The sequence below is a fragment of the Cheilinus undulatus genome, linkage group 20 (genome assembly GCF_018320785.1).
Source record: "Cheilinus undulatus linkage group 20, ASM1832078v1, whole genome shotgun sequence".
Lineage (NCBI taxonomy): Eukaryota > Metazoa > Chordata > Actinopteri > Labriformes > Labridae > Cheilinus > Cheilinus undulatus.
In genome coordinates, this window is record NC_054884.1 from 20,886,398 (window position 1) to 20,907,796 (window position 21,399).

At 38.5% G+C, this 21,399-nt stretch overlaps 1 protein-coding gene across 2 annotated transcripts; it reads right to left on the reverse strand.

Annotated features, from left to right (window-relative positions):
- Positions 1-659: 659 nt before the first annotated feature.
- cep55l (centrosomal protein 55 like) lies at positions 660-15,713 on the reverse strand. 2 transcript variants are annotated; one of them, XM_041815478.1, is made up of 12 exons: positions 15,631-15,713; positions 14,522-14,743; positions 14,318-14,425; positions 13,387-13,542; positions 4,838-4,891; positions 4,266-4,422; positions 3,396-3,532; positions 2,869-3,062; positions 2,659-2,782; positions 1,725-1,796; positions 1,192-1,317; positions 660-965 (listed from the first exon to the last, which is right to left on the reverse strand). In XM_041815478.1, exons 2-12 carry the CDS (start codon positions 14,708-14,710, stop codon positions 762-764), a joined length of 1,521 nt encoding a protein of 506 aa, XP_041671412.1. In that variant the 5' UTR covers positions 14,711-14,743; positions 15,631-15,713; the 3' UTR covers positions 660-761. The 2 variants fall into 2 exon arrangements, with proteins under 2 accessions (XP_041671412.1, XP_041671411.1); XM_041815477.1 differs by having other exon boundaries at positions 3,396-3,541.
- Between the last annotated feature and the right edge of the window lie 5,686 nt (positions 15,714-21,399).

Genomic DNA, 21,399 nt, shown 5'->3' on the forward strand with positions numbered 1-21,399 from the left:
CAATTCAAATTCTAAAATTCAATCAATTTCCCCGCCCTAGTGGAAAATGAAAGCCTCATGTTTTGGCTTTCAGCATTCAGCAGAATCATCAAGAAAAACATTGAACATATTCTATCTATATCTGCTTTTAAAGCATAAATGCAGATCTCTATTATTTTCCCGTGCATTTTGGCAGAGGGACACACTAAAAATAGGCAGGCCCACTATGCTCTCGATTCTCGGCATGTGAGGCGAAGTGTTAACAGAGACAGTTTAAAAGCCCTGACTTTTAAACATGCACATCAAGTGAAAATCTGGCCGTGATGCAGACATTACGCAGTTGACACACACCCAGTCAGAAAAAGGCTTGAGAAAGAGCAGTGGCAGTTTGTAAGACGTGTTTCAGTGACATGTCAAGAGGAAGGACTGCAAAAAAGAATCCATCTCATCTAATTTGAAAAACATACAAAATTGAAAAATAGCACTGAAAAATACATCAAGATTTGAACCAGCAATCCGCTAATTTGTCTTTTTAAACCTTATCAGCCCTGATCTTCACAATCTGAGCATCTCTGCTTTTTGCCCATAGTCAAAGACTAGATCTTACAGTACCCATATACCAAAGAGTCATCTTTTCCTCCCTTTAATTTAAAATGTAGAGGTCTGCAGACATTTAAAAATGCATGTATCATAAATCTTTTATTTTCTTTGCTTAGCTATCTTGCTGACCTTCTTGATTGAGAAGAGGCCCAATCACTGAGGCAGTGAACAAACATCTGGACTCAGGCTAAGCAGAAGTCGATGTGTGCCAGCAGCTCCCTGTGGCGACTGGTGGGATAGTGGGCCCGACACTTGGGGCACTCCAGGAAACTCTCATCCAGGAGGCTTGTGATTTTAGAGGGAGATGTCGGCCCGTCAAGGGTCAGACGCTCAAACTCCAGGTCGTTATAAGAGCTGGGCTCTGAAAAACGGGTGTTTGTCTGCTTCTGAAAACACAGAGTTTTCTTAGCATTTTTCTTTTAGTGGCAAATAAAAACAAACAAACAAAAAAGTAAGGGATAGTGCTTCAAAGAGTTAAAAAAAAGATCGAGTTTTTATAACCTAGCAAGCTTCTCTGGAAAAGCAACCAAGCATTGTGTGCCTGACTGAACAAGCTGTGCTTCTGAAAGACTTCATAATGAACATGTGGTTATGATCAGCAGCAACACTTACAGCAGACTCCAGTTTGGCAATCTGATCTCGGGCCTTGCGGAGCTCCTTCAAAACCTTATGTAACTGGTGCTGCATGCTCTGACGATCAATCTTTTCATTCTCGAAGTCCTTGGCAGAAAGCTGGATCTTAGGAGGGAGGGAGAAATATATGAGCAGGGGAGAGCCAAGAATTCGTTACACTTAGATTGCACAAGTGAGAACAGTATGGATTTCAAGACTATTGAGAAATAATACATATCCTGTCATACCTCCAAAATAAAAATGTGATAGTTGGCTATTTCCAGTATACTGTTTCACTGGTTATGAAAAACAAAAATAACTTCAAAAAATAACTTTAAAAAATCTTCATTGTTTTCTCATTATAGCTGTCAGGAAAACCGTTCACTCATCACTGGGTTGAGCAATTGTGCACATGTATATGTATATGTAAAATACGTGTTTTCTTTCCACTGTCCCCAAAGGATGGAGATTTCCCCCCATACTTCTGTGTATGTGTAAGAATCAGTTGACCATTTTCTTCCTTTTTTGTTTACCTGTTGCTCCAGAGCTGCAAACCTCCTTTGTTCTTCATTTTGGCTCAAAAGAGACTTTTGCAACATATTGACCTAAGGAGAAAAGGGACCATTAAGAGAAACTTCCTTTCAAATCCTTTTCAACTCAAAATGATGTTAAAGTTTTCTTTCATTTCGACTGCAGTCCTACATTATGTATATAGAAGAAAACAAGATAAAAAGAGATCCTTGTAAAAGAGATAACGATCTCACTCGGTTTTTATCTGGTAAAAAAAAAAAAAAAAAAAAAAAAAAAAGGTGTAAATTCTTGTGACTAAAGACATTTATAGATGAGATATGCACAGATGATTTCAGGGTTTTCCACTGCCAGTGGGTGTTCAATTATCTTTTGCTCACCCCACGCCTTTTTTTTTTGCTGAATTCACATTTGTATGAAAAATTCCCGTGCATAAACATAAATTTGATTATTAATATATTAAAGGCACAAAAATAAAAAATGAGCTCGTATTTATATTTTTTTCTAAATGATGATTTTAGTTATTAATGGGGGAAAAAATGCAAAAAGAGGAGGTGCTCTAGGAACTACACGGTGTCAGATCCACCCGGCTTGTTCGATGGCCACGTCTGGCCCATGTATTTGAAACACAAGAACATCAAAATGCAAACCCTATCTGGCCTTATGTGAAAAAGTAATTCCTATCTAAAATCTGTTTTTAGATTTAGAAAAATGAGGATTTTGTGTGTATAACTTTTTTAAAATCTTTGATCTGCAGACTATTTCAGCATAGATGTTTCCAACTAAAACCTGCCTCTATTTTCAAAACATGCTCAAAGATTGGGTGAGTAATATGTCTAGGGCCTCATACCAGGATGGGTTTTCTTTTGAAGTTTTATGTTAAACAGATACTAGTCCAAAGTAGTGAAAAGTAACATGACATTGACTTTTGGGTGTTACCTGCTGCAGAAGTTCAGCAGATCTCTTCCTCTCCTCCTCCAGTCTGATGTCCATACACTCCAGCTCAGCTTTCATTCTGTCTGCTCGATCAGACGATGCCTTCCTCTCCTCACATACTTCATGTCTGAGCACAGTGTTTTTGCAACCAACAAAAATATTCATTATAATCCTTTTTACCTATGTACCATTTAGATCCCACTTTCTTCATACCTGTTGCTTAGCCGCTCAGCCTGCAGCTGCATCTTGGCTTCCTCCAGTTCTTTGCTCTTCTCATTGTATTTCCTCATAAAGGATGACAGCTCGCTGCACTTGTCCTCATACTTCCTCTGCAGCCTGCATGTCTCCTCCTGGAGCCTGGTGACCTGGTCCTTCTGGGACTGCAGCTCCGCCTGAGCGTTCAACGTCTACAGGGTCAGAGAAAGTGCAAATTTTGTGTTTACTTCAGTCCGTTCATTCCCCCTAGAGTTCATCAAATTAATTATAAAAGACACCCGAGTCCAAGGAAAAGTAGCTGCAAGCTGATTCAGTCCTATAGCAAACTTTTGAGTGGAATAAATATAAATGCATTTCATTTTTCAACAGAGAAACTGCAAAGTTTATCTAGGGTATGAGCAGAAAAAAAGCTACAAAAAATGAGTTGCAGGTCTAACAGAGCAAAACTGAAATACTTCACTCTGAAAAGAGAGTACATGGACTGAGCAGATAACGTAATTAAATTCAATGTATAACTTATTTACCTGTTTCTTCTGTAAATCAAGCTCCTGTTGGGTTTTGGTGGCCAAATTTTTTTGGCTGTCCAGGTCCTTCTGTACATTCAGGAGCAACTGGTCATACTGGCTCTTCAGTTGAGCGTCCTTATCTGGACCTGTGGAGTCTAAAAGAGCTGATGCAGGAAATGCTAGTTGTAAAAGAAAGGCAAATCTAATCCTTGTCTCATTTAGAAAGTTTGCCACTGAGATATTAAAGCAAAACAGGCATCGATGCTGCCATTGTTTCTTTCTGGTTAAATTATTAATACAGTGCCTAGAAAAAGTATTCATCTCCTTGGGATGTTTTACCCTTTTATTGATTTTATAAATCAATCATAGTCAATATAATTTGGCTAGTTTTGACAAAAAACTCTCTTTAATGTCAAAATGAAAACAGAATTACACAAAGTAATGTCACTTAAATTAAAAATATGTAATGTAAAATAAGTGACTGCATAACCAACACCCACCTATAAACTTCATCTCTATGATAAAAAGTGGTAAAATAAGTCTTCTAAGAAACATTTATATAAATATTTTATTCAATTTGCATTACTTTGTAGAAATCTGTTTTCATCATGACGTTGACCTTTTTGGTAAATTTTTTGCCCAAAAAGCCAAAATATATTGACAATTAATAATTTATAAAATCAACAAAAGGTAAGTACTTTTCAAAGGCACTGTAATTCAATTTTTGTATCCTTTCCCCACTTATTGCCAACCATCTCTAAGGTTTTCCCTACTCACGCTTCCTGTATGGATGAGTATACAAAATGAATTATATGGAATTTAGGAGCATTTTGAGCTCCAGGCATACTACTGCATAATGTCAGATACATCTTGTTTGATTCTTGCTACCTTTCCCTCCATCTGAAGTGGCTTCCTGCTTGGTTTGTAGCTGCTGCGTCGCCTGGGCCAGCTGCTGCTCCAGCTCCTTAGTGCGAGCGAGGACGGACTGAACATAGGCCTCTCTCTGCTGGTCGTACACCAGCCACTGCTGGTTCTTCTCCAGAGCCTGGAGGTGGGACGCACAACTTTAAATCAAACAAACTGTGGTCACTTGGAAAATAAACTTGTTGGGAACAGATGCTTGGTGAAGTGGTATTTCTCATCAAAACTGAGAGAAAGCAAAAATACTATTTCAATCATACTAAATGATCGAAATACTTTGTTCTATCCCCACACATTAATACCCTGTGTCTCTATTCTTGACAGCGCCTTTTGATATTGCATTAGGAGTGAGTGTTTTGAAATACTGACTGATCGATCGGTGAACTTCACAGATTGATCCATCTTGCCTTGAAAGGAGTGTAATTGAATGAAATGCTGAATGCAAAGCTTGATAGAAATACTTTTTCTGATGACATGAAAGTAAACCCAGTTGTTGCAAAATGCACTAAATTTAACAGTTAATCACTGACAAGACTCACATCTTTTAGCTGATCTTGCACCAGAGCCAGGTCTGCAGGAGGCGCCTGTCCATTCTGTGGAAAAGAAACACATTTATGAATTAAAAAGTAGTGGTGGTAACACTTCATTTCAATGTGAAACGTGATATTGTCAGGTGACTTTAAATATAATTAAAGTGGAAAAAGGTTAAGGGGACTGAAGTCAACACGAGTCAGGATTATTTGGCATCAATCCAGGACACATTCTGGTAATTGTAGAAGAATATGACAGACTTTTATTTCTTTTGAGGTTTGTGATGCTTTTTGATATCTGTTACCAGTTTCGTGTCAGACATCAGTTCTCTGGGCAAAATCTCAACTGACATTTAAAAGTAGGCTTGACAAAGGCTCAAAAAAAAACACTCAGCATTCTGGTTTGAGTGTTAAATCTTCCTAATTTTTCAACAACACAGCCAAAAATCACTTCAGCGTTCAATCAAGGGACCACCTCTTCAGTCTGCTTGCACTAGCCCTGGTAACATTCCCTTGATCCCATCCCTAGAAGACAGCCAGTCATCTCATAACTGCCCCCTTGACCCCAAAGGTCTTTACGTCTGATCCCCTCTAACGTCTGAGCAGGAACAAACCTGTCGCAGTCCTGTCACAACACTAAGAATCTCACTGGTCATCTCTGCGTTAAATCTCTAAGAGCTCAAACACTACCAGACAAGCTCGTCAACTTTTTCCACATGGATTTTAACACACATCCCATAAGCTAAGCCTGTTAATGGCTTTTGTGAAGCCATGTCTGAGGGGAAGGAAGAGTGTGCTAAGGTCAGGGTCTGCTGGTCGGATTATTTCTAGTAATTTGAAAAGGACCTAAGCGAAGAGGTGGGCAAGCATTCTAGGAACGTTTACATAGACTGATAAAAGACATGAATATCACAGGACTACAGTTTTTTCAAGTATTAAATTCTCAAATGTTATTTAGGCATTCCTGGCAAAACTCCTTTTACATTTATGTTTGGGAGGTATTTAAATCCAAGCTGAAACTATTTCAATTCAAAGAAGTTAACTTAGCTTTGTTGTGACTGAGTTCTCATGATTCCATATGATACCAGAAAATTCTAACAGTATAAATTCCTTTTTCCTTCAAAAATAGGCATCCTAAGCAATTTCTCTGAACAAAAATCAGAATACCTTTTAAAATCCATGTTTTTGTTTTTAAAGCCCTACATGATAAGACACCTGAACAGAGCCAACCATTCATCACCAATAGACCCCCAGGCCCTCTGATCAGGATCTACCCGCTGTCCCTTGTGTCTCAGTGATCAGGCTTTTGAGTTTGTCTTGAACTTCAGAATTTTATTCCTATGCAAATACACTCTGCAGCTTCTACGGATGCCTTTAAAATGCTGTTTAAGACGGATCTTTTCTAATTGGCTATTAACTAAAGTTAATCTGAAAATAAATATGTGATTAAATTTTATACAAGTGTTGTTTTTTTTGTTAATCTTTTGTGACTGAATAGTTGTGATTACTATTATGGTAATTAGGCTTGGGCGGTATCTACTTTTTAACACCGTCACACCTGCCCCATATTTTACCGGGGTATTCGGTACTACCGCAAGGCCCAGTGTGCTTCAAAACAGATCAAGATCGGCCTTAATTATTCATATCTGCGTTGTGCAGCTCTGTCGCCGTGAGTTTACTTTATAGGAAGCTTAGAAGTTACAGACTACTTTAGAGCTTTAAATAACTTAAAAATATTGATAAACTTTATCTACATTTCCCAGAAAAGGGGTTAAGAAAAGTTCAGACTTTTTAAAAATCTGTTGATGGGATAATTATGCTCGACTTTGCTTCTGCAGCACGCAGCACCTGTGGTTAACGATAGTCTAAACGTTAACGTTTCTCATCACTGATCTACACACAGAAAGAAGAATTAGCACGTTTTTTTAAAACCAACGGTACCGTGGATCACATTAGAGCCAGCAGTGCACTTAAACACTTTAACTTTAGAGAGCACACTGCTGGGCCAGTGCTACGCCAGGGGAACCAGGCCACTGCACACAGTGCACGAGTTTTCACCAAATTGTGCAGCACTAGACTGAACAGATATTAGTTACCAATGTTGATCTGATGTGTCCGATCAATTTTAAACTGGTATCTGGTATATTTAGCTTCTGAACAAAAAGAGGTAGAAGAAGAGACCAGTAAGACAAACTGTGATGTGTTTTCATGGTCAAACATGAGAGAAAAAGTTGGTACACTAGGAGACTAACTCCAAAAAAGATTTTAAAAAATACGTCTGTATCGGCATCAGCTACATCAGTGGTGCTCGATTGGTAGAGCCTCAGGATCCACCAAAATTTCTTACACTTTTCAAACAACTGGATTTATCAAATGGAAAAACAGTGTAGTTATGACTTCCTGCAGTACAAAACATGCAATGAATCAAGAGACAGGACAAAACAAGCATGATTTAATATAGTCTCATGGATGTTTTGGTAAAAATTTTGCTTGGAGGAACACATTTGGGACCCACAGATAAGGGCTCTGCAACCCACTTTTGGTGCATCTGTAGTTTCAATACAGAGCATGAAGATGATGTTAAAATAATATGTAAATTAAGATAAATAAACTTTACATATCAAAAATGCTGGCAAACTCTTGCACACCGACTTAAGTGCACAAAAACAATGTCAAAAAAATGTAGACGTGTACAGGAGTTTGCCAGCGTTTTTTTGGTGGATTCATTCCCCAAAATGGACTGCCAATGTCATTGTTGAAAACCTGCTTCGGAAACAAAGATCCCTCGATTACAGCTGCATGTGGGCGTTTAATGTCTTATTTCACATTAATTTGCCTTTTTCCCAAACAAATGATGACTCATAGCCTCTCTTGGTATTAATATAAACCTATTAACTTGCTCTTAATGCATTTCTGAAAATAACTCTTACTTTTAATGAATCTTCTTAATGTGTGCATGGTAATATTTAAGGTATACTCCCCCACTTTGCAGGGCGACTGGGGAGCAGCGGCATCTCAGCAGGCCTTTAAACCTCTTTTGTTTCCCTAAGGCTCAAAAAGTCCCCTTTTAAGGAAGTTAAGGACGACGCCATCATTGACACATTGATCAATTGTTTTTTCTCTCATGTTGCCAATGAGAGTATGGGTTAATGGAATTAAAAGACATTTGACTGTTAGTTGAGAGAAAATCCTGACCAGTAAGATTTGACGGGGTACATCTATACCTGGAGATGCCCCCAGACTCATCCAGGCATACACACCTGTGTTAAGCAGAAATCGTTTTGGTGCTTTCTGATGACTCTTGGCAATAAAATAATTAAAAGAGTGACATCTCTGGCAAAGACAAAAGAACAAACGCATTCTATTTTATTTGAAGCATCTATAGAGATTAGATCTGACTGTGTACTAACAATTCTGCATGAGAAAGTTTCTCATCGGGAGACATTTCACTAAAAGATAGTGAGAGAGAGTTAACAGCAGGAATATTTGGTGAAATTTTTCTATCTATTCTTAAAATTATGTTTGAAATTCTTTGAACTGATCTCACTGTGGCCACAGAGATATGTGTGTGATCTAAGTATGTTATCCGAGTCTTCAGCTATCTGAACTCCTGATGTTTTTTTTTTTAGTGATTTCGAAGCCAAGGAGAATCCTGATGACTGCTCTCTCTCAGAGTGAAGTGCAGGCCTGCTGTGCTGAAAGCATCAAAGCTCTGACTGAGAATCAGTGCTGCCTTTTGATACTGAATGAGAGCCGACAATTGTGGAGAACTATGGATTACTACAGGCTCTAGCACTTATGATTTTAATGATATATAATGATGTAAGCCAAAAGACAAAGTGTAACTAAAAAGCCATCATTCTATCTTTTTACAAAGTAGAGTTACTGATGTTTTCTTGTGATGTGTTTTATTACACTGGCTATGCTTCACTTCTAACCATGCATTACATGTCTTTCAATAGAGCACATTAGCGAGCCTGCTTTAGAGGGGAAAGTTACATCAGCTGCTTAGGAATGCAATCAGAGGTCCCACAATGCCACCCAATGGACAGAAGAGTAGCTGCAGGTGAATTTCCAAACAGGTTTGCTTTCAGGCCACATTCGAGCCTTAGGAAAAGGCCTGCATGATGTAAAAAACAAAAAATCTATCATTGTTCAATACTGCAAGAACAATAATGACAGGGTTTACGGTTTGGTTTCTTTTTGTGTGGGGTGGTGGTGGTGGTGGTGGGGGGCACAAACACTTAAAGGAATCATGGTATTTATGTGATTCTTTAAATTCCAGTTGTCTGTCTATCTGTCTGTCTATGTGCCTATCTATCTATCATTATTCATTCATGCATATATGAACGACAAGGTTGAAAATGAACTTTTTGGCCATTCTTCCACATCAGGAGTAACTTTAGGACTGTATCAGAACCAATATTAAGTATAAAGTTGACCTATGCTGTCAAAAAAGCCTCCCCACATACAAATGAGTCTGACATCTGAAAGATTTAATGAATAAATAACCAAAAAAATATTTAGGAAACCGTTTGTTGTAGAATATAATAGGTAAGATTATGTGTCTTTGTAAATGTTGTCTTTATTATGATTGATTGTCCTCCACTGACTTTATCTACTCATTTTCTCTCTCTTCGCTATTATTTTCCACCCACACTGCATGTCTCCTCTCCTCCTCTTGTCTCTATGCCTTTGTGATCTTTTGTCAACGCTCCTACGTTTATAAAGGTTGAAGAGTTTCTGTAGTATTCTGCATGTAGACAAGGTTTATTTATGAGCGTAAATAACGATCACAAATACTGCCAATAGCATCAGGCACCATGAGAGATATGCACGCGAGGAACAAAAAGACAAAAGAGATCGTCCACCAGTTTATTGATCCCTGATGATTGAATTTTAAAATGACCGTCAGGTGACCCGCGGATGGGCGGGTCAGTCTGTCTGATCCTCTCTGATATTCACGGCACACCTGCCCCCACACACCTGTGAGGGCGTATTTCTGCTTGCTGTGGTGAAAAGATTAAGAGGGAGTTGGTGCGGAAATCAGCCTTACTGTTGCTGATTTTAACCATGTTTTCAACTGGTTTGTCTGTTTGCAGGGTGATATTTGGGGGATTTGCAGGATTTTCCTGTATTACAAGTGCCAGACTTGAGAGAATTTAATAAATTGTTGGCAATTGCTGCAATCTCGTGCCGAAATCTAGCGCTCATTTAACTATCTCAGACATAAAACAAGCAGGGCATTGGTTCATACACAACTTTAGAGGATAAATCAGTTGCATTGGAGAACTCTCTCTCATGATACTGAGTCAAAGCATCCCAGCACATATTAGACCCCAGCTCTGACACGGGGTGGAGGGGGTGGGGCTCTCTAGTCTGTGAGCGTGTGGATTTGCTCAGCTCTGGTCATGGAATCAGAGAGAACGAACAGAAAACCAGGTCTCAGAAATTAAATACATTTATGTAAACAAGATAAATAGCATTAGGCTATTTAGTTTGTGTAATAAAGGGACCAGGTATAGACCTGCTCTGTAGGAAAGATGTCCTTAAATGACTTCTGTTGTGATCTGGCACAATATAGAAAATACAATTAAATAAAATTGACTCGACGTTCAAAGGGGCAGGGGGCGCCCCCTAATAGAAGGGAAACACTGAATGAGTATAATGCATAAACAAATAAAAAAGGGTGGATACAGGCATCACTTAGAGTTTCTAATTTTCTTTGTCCTTTTTTTATACATGGTACCCGTTTGCAACATGTTCTTTCTTAATCAGAACTACACACAAAAAGGCTTTTTTTTTTTCTCACTTAACTCACGTCAACTTTGGTAATTAAAGGCTAGCTGATTGCTGATAGCATCCCCTGACTGTATCAAAATGGTGTGAAATCATGGTAATTAACTCAAACCTCAATCAATTGAAAAACTGTCAACATGCCGGGAGAGAAATCGCTAAGAGATTATATTAAATAATTGTCTTATTTAAGATGATAAACTCAGACAATTGCCTTGTGTTTATTGGATTGCTCAGATTGCACTATAGACGAAATTACAATTCTTGTAATTGCACAGCACTACTCAGAATAAAACATATCCTGTGGAAAATCACATTTCACTGTTGGAATAAACTTGATATATAGGCTAACAACATAAGTAGGAGCTAAGACTAATGAAAAACCCAACCAGGGGCAAATATTATACAAAAGTACTATTCACTCAGGACTAGTATTACCTGTGGACCTCTGATAATTTATGAAGTACCACCCTATGATAGAGATGCTGATTCAAACATTAGAATTACATGTGAACCTCTGTGTGAGCTTAAATATGGTGGTGATTTGCCCTGGAATTTTTACTCTGAAATTACAGACATGGTCTATTTGCACAGGATTAACTACGTGATTATTGCTAATTGCCAGCAGTCCCTAGGTAACACTTAGCTATCCCGTGCATATAGGGCATAATTTTGACATAATTGTATAGGGTCTCAAACATTGTTTTTCACACTCAGAAACTGCCTGCACATTTAATGTGAACTCCTTAGCTGACTGTGCTTTTTTTTAAATTTTCTGAGGTCAATCAGGGGTCAATCCTGGGGCCACTCCTGTTCATCCTTTATATAAATATCAATCGAAACATGTTTAAAGCTTATTTTCACTTTTATGCTGATGACAGTGTAATGTACTGCTCAGCCCCCACCCCAGACCAAGCTTTCTCCCTGTTGCTACTTGCTTCTGTTCAACAAATAGTGTATGACCTGAAACTTGTAAAAAACGTGGACAAAACAAAGTCATGCTCTTGTCAAATGCTTAATCAAAGCCACTGAGCCTGCCACTGATCTCATATTGTCAGTGTTAATGCTACTTTCACTTATTTCAGAGCTCTCATTCAATGCCGTTTGTTGTACGCATGTGTTGGATGGTCTTCTTTGTCTTCACATAGACTAAAACACTAGAATATTCTTATCTTTAAAGCTATTCTCAGTCTTTCATCTTCATACACCAGTCCAAAGAACACTGGAACTTGTCTGATCACATGATTTTTTCTTACCATTTGTCCCAAGTGTCACAAGAGGTATTTAAATTTGCTGCTTCCTCTCTCTCAAAGACCCAAAACTTAATGAGCTATCTCATTGGACACTTTAAGAGTACGTTAAAATAACTTGGAGACAGACACATCTGGCTGCAGATGTTTTGAATGATGTAGTCTAACTTCACTATGGGGTGGGGAAACAAACAAGAATATTTCTCAGGACTAATGTATGAAACCAGACTCAGGATTTTGAATTTAAAAAGTGGGGAAATTTACCAGAAAAAGAGAAATTTCCAAGCTTTACAAGTTGTAAATTTTACCATTATATACTCAAAAATTTCAAGTACGCAAGATGTTTCAGTGGACTCTTTCTCACAGGGAAATCCAAAGAAGAAACTTGAGTGACTTTTTGCATACAATCCAGTGCAGAGAAGTAATGTTTCGATGTGCGCTGTATCTTTATCAGAGTCTAGAGTGACTTAAAAATTTTGAGTTTTTTTTTCCTGAGCTGATTCCTTACATTTTTTTTATATTTTAGAGTGGCCTTAATCCGCTGTTGTAATAATGGATAGTTTATTCACAGATCTTTTGGCAAGAACCAATCAATTTAGTAGGCCTATAATGTTGGGATTTTTTAACAAAGAAAAGAGTTAAAATTGATTAAATTTTCCAAGTGGGTCCTGGGTGGGCTTAGCATTTCTTGGTTGCAAGTAGGAAGGACCCTAAGAAAAAAAATGGTTGGGAACCACTGCTCTAACGTCACTTCAGTTACTTCAGATACTCTCTACTACCCATGATCTGCATCTCTGTATCCAGGTGCCATGGCTGCGAGACAAAACGCTGGATGGGACAGAGCCTTTCTGCTTGTAGTTTGCGTGTCCGTCCTGTGCAGGTATGAATTCTCACCAGCTTCCTCCCACAGTCAAAAGACATACTTGTCAGGCTAATTGGTGACTCTACATTGCCAATAGATCTGAATGTGAGAGCAATTGCTTGCTTGTCTCTGTGTGTCAGCACTATGTATATCCCGCCTCTTGCCTAAGACCAGCTAGAATTAGATCCACCCCCCCACAACCCTGAAGGGATAGGCAGAACAGATATACACTAGTAGATAGATATAGATGGATGGAGGGATATTCATCCTCCTTTTTTTCAGTAAGTGACTTTGCGAAATAGCTTCCATAAATCAAAGAATCTAATAAACATCTACTTTATGTCATTCACTGCCATTAATATGATACATGTCTCCTATATTTTCCTATGATTGAATTGTGAATGAGTGGTGCTCTTTAAACAGGCCTGCCTTACCTTTCCCTCCCAAAATCTTCCCATTTTTGTTGCTCATCACCTAATAAAGTATTAATATAATAGGTCTAGTGATCGGAAATGCAGAGAGGTCAGTATAAATGCGCTTTTTTTACTATATCATTTATTCAGTAAGATAATTACTCTTTAAAAAGAGGAGACAAGGTCTTTGCAAATTTTTTAAATATGCATTAATTGAGGCTATAAATTGGTACTTACCACCACCTGTGCTTCCAGAGTTTGGCACCTGGTAGAAAAAGTGACCAGCTGGTTTTTCAGGTTCTCTGTCTCTTGTGACAAGTTCTGGAACAACATATCTCTCTGCTCTGCCTCCTTCCTTCGCTGCTCCAGCTGGGCCTGCAGTGATGCTACCACCTAAAATACACAACAATATAGAATAAACAGGGTAACCTGAGGACATGTTGACTTCTCTAAGGAGTAACTGAGAGTCTAACTCTGCCTTCTGAGCAGATTTAGTGTAGCTCTTCTGTTAAAGGAAGTTTAAAAGTAGGAAACAAGTGGGATTAAATCACAATGGATATTTGCAAAGTCAAATAACTGATGTTTATTTACCACTATGCTATTCCAAGTTTCAGCCTGATGCCATTCTGACTGCCTAAGATTAGAAACAACTTCAGCAACAATAGTTGAGATTTCAGCAGAATGAGAGACGATAACGTCAGACAGATAGCATCAATTTCTCCAGCAGTGTCGCAGCAAAAGGGCATGAGTGCTAATGCATGCGCAGACCCACTACAGAGAAAGATAGATAGGTTTATAAATATAAACTGAACAACTGCACACACACCATGTGTTAGTATGCAGTTCTTGCTGGCTGTCTAAACGTCACTTAGTGAAGATGCTGTCAAAATGGGACAGAAGCCATTTCACCCCCACTGTTTTTATGGCAGCTCAGAACTCAAGTGCGTTTTATTTCTTCCTGACAGTTGTCTTCTGCAAGCAATACATATGCCACCAGTGAAACGAAAGTGCAAATATTGACTATTAGCAAAAGACAACTCTGTCTTTAAGTGTATTATGTTACTCTACATCAGGCTGCTGTGATGGAAGATAAATTTATCTATATCAGACCTCTTTAAATTGGACCTTTAACAAAATGTTTCTCAAGAAATGGGCCATGTGCACATACCTCTCCTCCTCTAGCTGTTAGCTGCTGTCTGAGAGTTTCTAGTTCCTGTTCTTTGACAAGCAGCTGCTGATTGTTTCTCTCTCGAAGTGTCTCGAGGGAAAGAATCCTCTGGAAAAACATCCATGAAATACAAACAAACAATAGAAGAAACCATCAAAAGACAGTGAGACATGCAGGAAACCTACATGAAATGCAATCCTTTACCTCCAGTAGCTTGCTTTTGTCTGAGTCAGGTGGTTTGACATGTCGTTTTGCCATTTCATCGATCTTCCTCCTGAGGTGAGTGTTCTCCTTCCTGACCTTGTCCAGCTCTGCCTCAGCTTTGGAGGACGATCCGCCCGATCTGAAACCCAACTTGGTGACAAAGGTTTCTTTAGCACCTTTAGATGTCATGGCTGCTTTTTTTGTAGGTGTTGAAGAAGTGACCTTAGAAAGTAGGGAGAAACATATAAATAAAACCAATAAATAAAATGCTTTAAATGGAAAATGTTGGCAATACCGAGTAGTTACTGATTTTAATTATGTTTAATCTGACTTGCATTGTTAAAAATAGTCAAACTTATGCTGGGGTTTACTCAAATTACTGTAACTGAGTAGCTTTTCTGTGTGCTTGTACTTTTTTCTGAGTAGTTTTTCAAGTCACTACTTTTACTTAAGTATTTAATTTAAGTATTCTACTTAATTAAACTTTACAAAGCATGGAGCACTGAGTAAAAAACAAAACTAAAAGCCACAACAAGAAGCTCTAAGCTTTCTGCCAACATAAAAACGACCACTCGTTTGGTTTTCACAACACATGACGGTCAGTACATGCACACAGCCAGAGAATGATTCCTTATTTCTTCCCAAAACAGCTGTTGATTTGTTCTGCAATAGTCTGCTACTTTTTCCACCTCTGGGGATAAGTTCAAAATGTTCAGCACTGAGCAACCTTAAAAGTTAAATACAAAGATAGGCACGCAAACCATCTTTAAATTGGCACATTTAAAACTACTCTAAAGGTTTTATAGATACCGGAAGCCATTGTTAATTTATTGAACAATAAGCACATTAACCCTCACAGCACAAGTCAACTACTTCAAAGTCATATTCATTCAAAAGACATGTTTAATAAATTCAATGTTTTCTGTGAGAAGCAATTTATAAACAGTAAAGACTGACGGATGTGAAACGTTAAAAATGCATCCTTGCACCTGTCCTCATTTGATAACTGTTGATTAACTAACGAAACGTCACTTCAAACTATATTATTAAACAGTACAAGAAAAATCAAGTTTTCTGAAACACATAAAATCAAAATATTTGTCACTTACAACCAAGAACGACTCAAACTATCTTCGGAAACCGGTGCAGTTGTGGCAACAAGTCCGTTCTCCTACCCGACGCTTTCGTTTCCTCAAGTTTGAATTATAGCGCGTTGACGTCATTTCCGTAATGTGTGGCGGGGGTATGTGTGATTTGGATTTCGGAATGGCTGATGGACAAACGCGTTGGGCGGTGCATTGCATAAAAAAATGTTATTTTCAACGTTCACTTAGGAGGTAATGAAAATGCTACCATATATGCCACCATAGAGTATTTCTTAAGCTTGAAAGTCTAGGACGTTACTTTTTACAACTTCTGTTGGTCCTCAACTACTACTTCTTATCCGGATACCGGTCTGTCCGCTGAAGTGAAAAAAGCAGACACTGAAAGTATGTTTTGCATGCCCTTCCAAACTGGTTTGACATGTGCGTGGACCTCTTTCTTTAACCTTCACGATATATCACGTGAGTGAGTAAGTAAGGACATAAACAAATACAAATAATTTGGTGCTTTTATATTTCCTGCATGTATCTTATGATAGTAAACATGTAAAGTTATTATCATAAGATACATGAGAGTGTAGCTGAGCTGCAGCCTGTCAGTCAGTCTGTTCAGTGGTGGGCAACTGGCGGCCCGGGGGCCTCAAGCGGCCCTCCTCTTCACTCAATTCAGCCCAGTGAGAATAAAAAGAACGTTGCACTCAGTGACCAAAGTTACCAGTTCCTTGTCTACACTGTAAAAACAAGGCTCAAATGTTTTTGATGCTAAAATATATAGAGATGGTATGTTAGAATTAGGGCTGTTAGCATTAATGCAGTAATTGTGATTATTTAATCTCCCTGATTAGAGCATTTACTCTATTTATTCACGATTAATCAAAAATTTTCTTGCTCTTTTTGGTTAAGCCACTGCAGCCGCTGTAATATAACATAAGTGCACAACTGCTCCATTTCACCACTGAAATCTCTCATTACAGTAAAACAAACAAACATACCCCTCATAGACAGCTCAGTGGCTCGACATGTTAAATGTCATCTGCATTATCAATCATTTCCTTTTTTAACTGTTCCCTTATTGTGCTTTACAATCCATAAGAAGTTATTTTTCATTGGTTAAGTTCACATCATAATCTTGGACATTTCTTGTTTTCTTTCAAAATAAAAGCAGGTTTGGATGATTTTCTAGGTCAGAGGACTGCATTGAGACTTCATATTTCCAACTCTGTTTTTAGATTTTCCAACTTCGACTTGGTGTATCTATGTGCTTTAGACACTGTATGTGTGCTGCAGACATAAATCAAAGGTTTTCCTCTAGGTGTGTTGGTGTTATAAATACAGAGGTAAAGAGGCTCACTGTTGGTATAGACTAGAGAAAGAACCATGTGCATGTGGTATGATTTTTTTTTTTTCTAGGGAGAGATAATAGCTGGATAACTCGGGCTAATTATGATGAATTTTAGGGTGAAAACACTTTGCATGAGCCATGCTGGGCTTGCATTTGAATAATGCTGAATACAGATTTGGAGTTGGAGCATGGGAGTTAATTTCTTACAATTGAGAAACCAATGACCATTACCCTGCCAAATTAATCTGACCTTGATGTTCTCATTATTTTTTTTTTCCTCCATGTTTGACACGCAGCATAGTAATTACATGTGTGCCTAGCAAGTCATTGCAGCTGTTGGTATGATATTTAATCCTCTAATAGGGTAGTCTATCATGTTTTTTTCAACAGCAGAGATGACATGTTTACACTACAATATTTACATTTAAAATGAAGTAGCCCCTCAACCCTGTCATAGCATGATGATAAATGGAAGCTCAATGTTTCAGCTTCTGTTTTCATCAGTGCAAACAGAGGCAGTGAGACAAAGAAGGCACACGATAATTAGAATATTAGATAGTCCAAATTGTCATTCATTTTTGTCCCCCAGTATCTATTTCTCATTATGTTAAGTTCTCCAGCAGTCCATTTCATACCACTTTATTTACCTGCTGAATTGACCCTTTACATATCTAATGTAAAGTCAGTGAGGGGTCTGGGGTGCTGGTAGCCTACAAGTATGGCTGAAACGATTCCTCAAATTTTTCAGGTGATTCGAATCAAAAATTTCCTAGAGGCAAATTATCTGCCTTGAGGCTTCGCTTAAATCATTCATATCCATATGTGATCAGGTGGGTTTGTTTGTTTGTTTGTTAGCAATATAACTCAAAAAGTCATGGACGGATTTTCCTGAAATTTTTAGGAAATGTGAGAAATGGCGTAAAGGAAGAACTCTCACTGGTGAATCCATCTTGCAAAGCTCCCATCTGAACCGTTTGGTCCCTGTTAGAAAGTGACAGGACCAATCAACATCAAGGGGCAGTGCTTTCAGGCAGGGCAGTCGTGACGTAAACAAGCAGCAGCAAGAGCAGGTGCAATTATGGCAGAAGAGCTTAGCGTGGATGCTGCTAAAGCGCCAGTTTTATCAGAACTTGACGACATTTAAAGAAGAACAAAGAACCGCATTGTTTCCTTTTCAAAAACAACAAAAGTCGAGTACCTACATGTCTGTAGTCGCCATGTTTTGCGTTATTCCTCGGTAGCTGTGCACGGGCATCTCAATAGTGGCTACATCACATGTTTTGTTGCCCTGACTGGCCGTAAAGATGTAACAGACAGAACGTTCATCCAATCACACTTGGAGCTTTTTTCAAAGCCTCTGCCTTTTTCCAAACATTTCCTATTGAAGCTTTCCCAGATGGATGTGTGAAACAAATCCATCTGGCGTGTCAGGTTTGATCACCATCTGGATCCAGGAATTTTTTTTAAAGAATTCTGTACTATTGGGAGATGGGGCTAATGGCGGAGGTCTGCGCTGTTACCACTTTACACAAGGAGATGGCGGACGTCAGTAGCTTTTTCAAAGTTTCGGAGTTTATAGAATTTAAAGGATGCACGCCCGGTTGAGGAGACAAGTCGGAGCGTAACACAAAGAAAGACAGTGAATGGTAGCGAGAATACTCACAATGCTGGGAGGAATAGAAGAATATTCACCCTCTGCCATGACTTCCACATGTAGCAAAGCCAATGCTTTGCCTCACCATGTCTCCACCCCACTGGGGATGGAGTAATCAGAGAATTAGATTTTGGGAGTGATCTGGATCACCGTCTGGATCCAGGAATGGTTTTAAAGGATTCTTCACTATTGGGAGATAGGGCTAATGGCGAAGGTCTGCCTCTCTGAGTGCTTTTCTAGTTTTCGCTGTTACTATAATGTAACATGCATGATAAGAGGCGTGAAAATTACAAGGGAAGAAAAGTTGATGCATCGATGTTTACAGGCACGTATCCTGCGTTTTTATGCATCCACTAGCCGTGGCTTTATGGCAAATATGGCACTATGCCTGCACCAGTGAACCAGCGCAGATCTCCGAGTTGATCTCGCCTGCATGACTGGCTACTGTGAGACAGCGCTCACTTTGTGTCTGCAGACTTCAGAGCATTTCATAAACTTCTCTGACTGACCCAACGGTTTCACGGAAGACAGTCAGGCTTCACGATTAAAGTCCTGTTTTGGCGCTTTCCCCCTCTTTCTCTCCCTCTCCCCCTCTCCCTCTCTCGTGTGCACATTGTACATTTAATTATGATTTAAAATTCAGCGCACCAACGTCTTGATTGCAGCGTATTTTTCAAAAAGTTTCAGCATCCCGAATGATTTGATATGACTTATATTGATAGTGAATTGACACCAATAAAATAGAAACACGCTGTTGCTACAGGCAGTGACTGAGACTAAATAGGTTAAAGTTCATCATCATACAGTCAGGATTCAGCAGGTCATAGAAGCAGCTTTATCCCTTTAAATGTGTTCTCCATGTCAGTGGATGGTCTTAAAAGGTCAGATTTTTAGGGTGGATGACCTCACAAACAAAAAATGTGCAAAAATTAAAAGTGAACAACCTTTGAAAAATAGACCATATTTCTGTAATCTAAAGATTCACCTTTCAGACATCATAAGACCACTGTGTGAATGATGGAGCTTTATTCTTGCTATAATGTGAAATATTACAATTATGCATAAAGTAGAGGATGTTAACATGATTAAGTGTCCCTTTACTTTAGTGACAAATTGGAGCATAGAAATAAACTGCAACAGAAGAAATAAAGTGTTGGCACCCAAAATTTCTTGGGAGAGGATCCCTTAAACCCCAAATATTGCATGATCTAATGTCATTATTTCGATTCCTTTCCTTGTAACTTTAAGAAATGCGAACTTTCATCAGAACTTCATCGCACTCTAAAAAACATTTTCTTTAGAGAATCTATTAATACCAGTTTTAAATAAAGAAGTAGTTCATTTAAAGGACCCAGCTTCTTTTCTCGTTTGTCTTGTACTACTTCTCTTGAAAAGCCAAAGTGAGTGATTAAAAAAATGCAATAGTTCTTATTAAAGTATTTGATTAATCACCAGAATAATTGATAGAGTACTCGATTACAAAAAGAATCGATAACCCTAACCCCTGCAGCCCTACCTACAAGGTGTGTTCAAGTGTCTCTTACACAGAGGCTTTTGCAGCCTGGGTTCAATTCTGTCTCTTTTCCTGGATGTCACCCACTTCCCTCTCTCACCTAACAATTTCTGATTCTACCCACTTTTTTATCCCTCAAATGAAGACAAAGAGCCCACACAGTCAGGAACCTTCTCTGTTGAATTTGCATTAAGACAATAAATGCTTTTACTGAAGTGTAAGGATGTTTTTTAATGATGAAAACTTGACTTGAGTTGACTGAAACTAGACTTTAACTAAATGAGAGCAAGTCAGTGAGACATAATGACGCAGTGGAGTGCTTATTCTACATCAGTGTGGCTGCAGGGAGATGCTGCAATGGGTTTACCACAGTGTGTTAAAGGGGTCTAAAAACATGCAATTTAAAAAATTAGTGCATTAATTCTGGACCTTTACTCATCGCTTTTACTGCATAATTGCTGACAGCCCTGTAAGACACCAGTGATTACATGTGATTCATTATGATACAGTATAATACAAGGCTATCGAAAACACACCAAAAAGATAGGATAGAACACGAAACAATTTCATCACCTGATAAAATCTGATACATTTTTGCCCCTGTTAGAAGATTTATTTAATGCTCCAAGGCTGCATAATAAAGCTTTCTCTGTTTTACGGTTTATAAAATAAACATGGAGTAACAGAGGAACACATACCGATCCATATTAACAGGTATTGCACATTACCTATATCATTAAGCAGACTTCTGAATATGAAGTAAAGGTTATGATCTACCTCTTTAAACACAGCAAACTTGTATGGACATTTCACTTTTAGAAATATTGTTTCTGGAAAAGGTGCGATTCTTTCCAGGAAAAGTGGTTCTCTACAGGTGGCATTGGTCTTCTTTTAGTGCACTCTCTCTGCTGAGATTTTTAGGTGTTGCTTTGTTTTTCCCACATCGATGACATTCAGTCACAGGGTCATCTCAGAATGTTAATAACTCCCTTTGCAGCACAGGTTATGTACTGTATTCACATCCCAATGCCAGGCTTCAGTGCTACACCTGAATTCCTTTATGTTGATAGAATATCTGCAAACCTGATGACGCTTAACAGCTTTGCATTTTCTGCTTGAATGGATGTTGCGGGAAATATCTACCTCACTTTGTGGTAAGTACATGAGTATTATGTGATGTGAAAACAAAATCTAAACAATAGACATGAATGATTTCGACCTGACATTCTTACTGGCTGCATTATGTATTGTCTTTGTGTCTCTGAG

What these genes read in the sequence shown, in the direction of transcription:
- cep55l (XM_041815477.1), bottom strand. Translation starts at nt 14,710, where the DNA reads ATGACATCTAAAGGTGCTAAAGAAACCTTTGTCACCAAGTTGGGTTTC. An exon ending in TTGCAGCTCTGGAGCAACAG is followed by an intron (nt 1,318 to 1,724) that starts GTAAACAAAAAA and finishes CTCCCTCCTAAG; the next exon opens with ATCCAGCTTTCTGCCAAGGA. An exon ending in TTGCCAAACTGGAGTCTGCT is followed by an intron (nt 966 to 1,191) that starts GTAAGTGTTGCT and finishes CTGTGTTTTCAG; the next exon opens with AAGCAGACAAACACCCGTTT.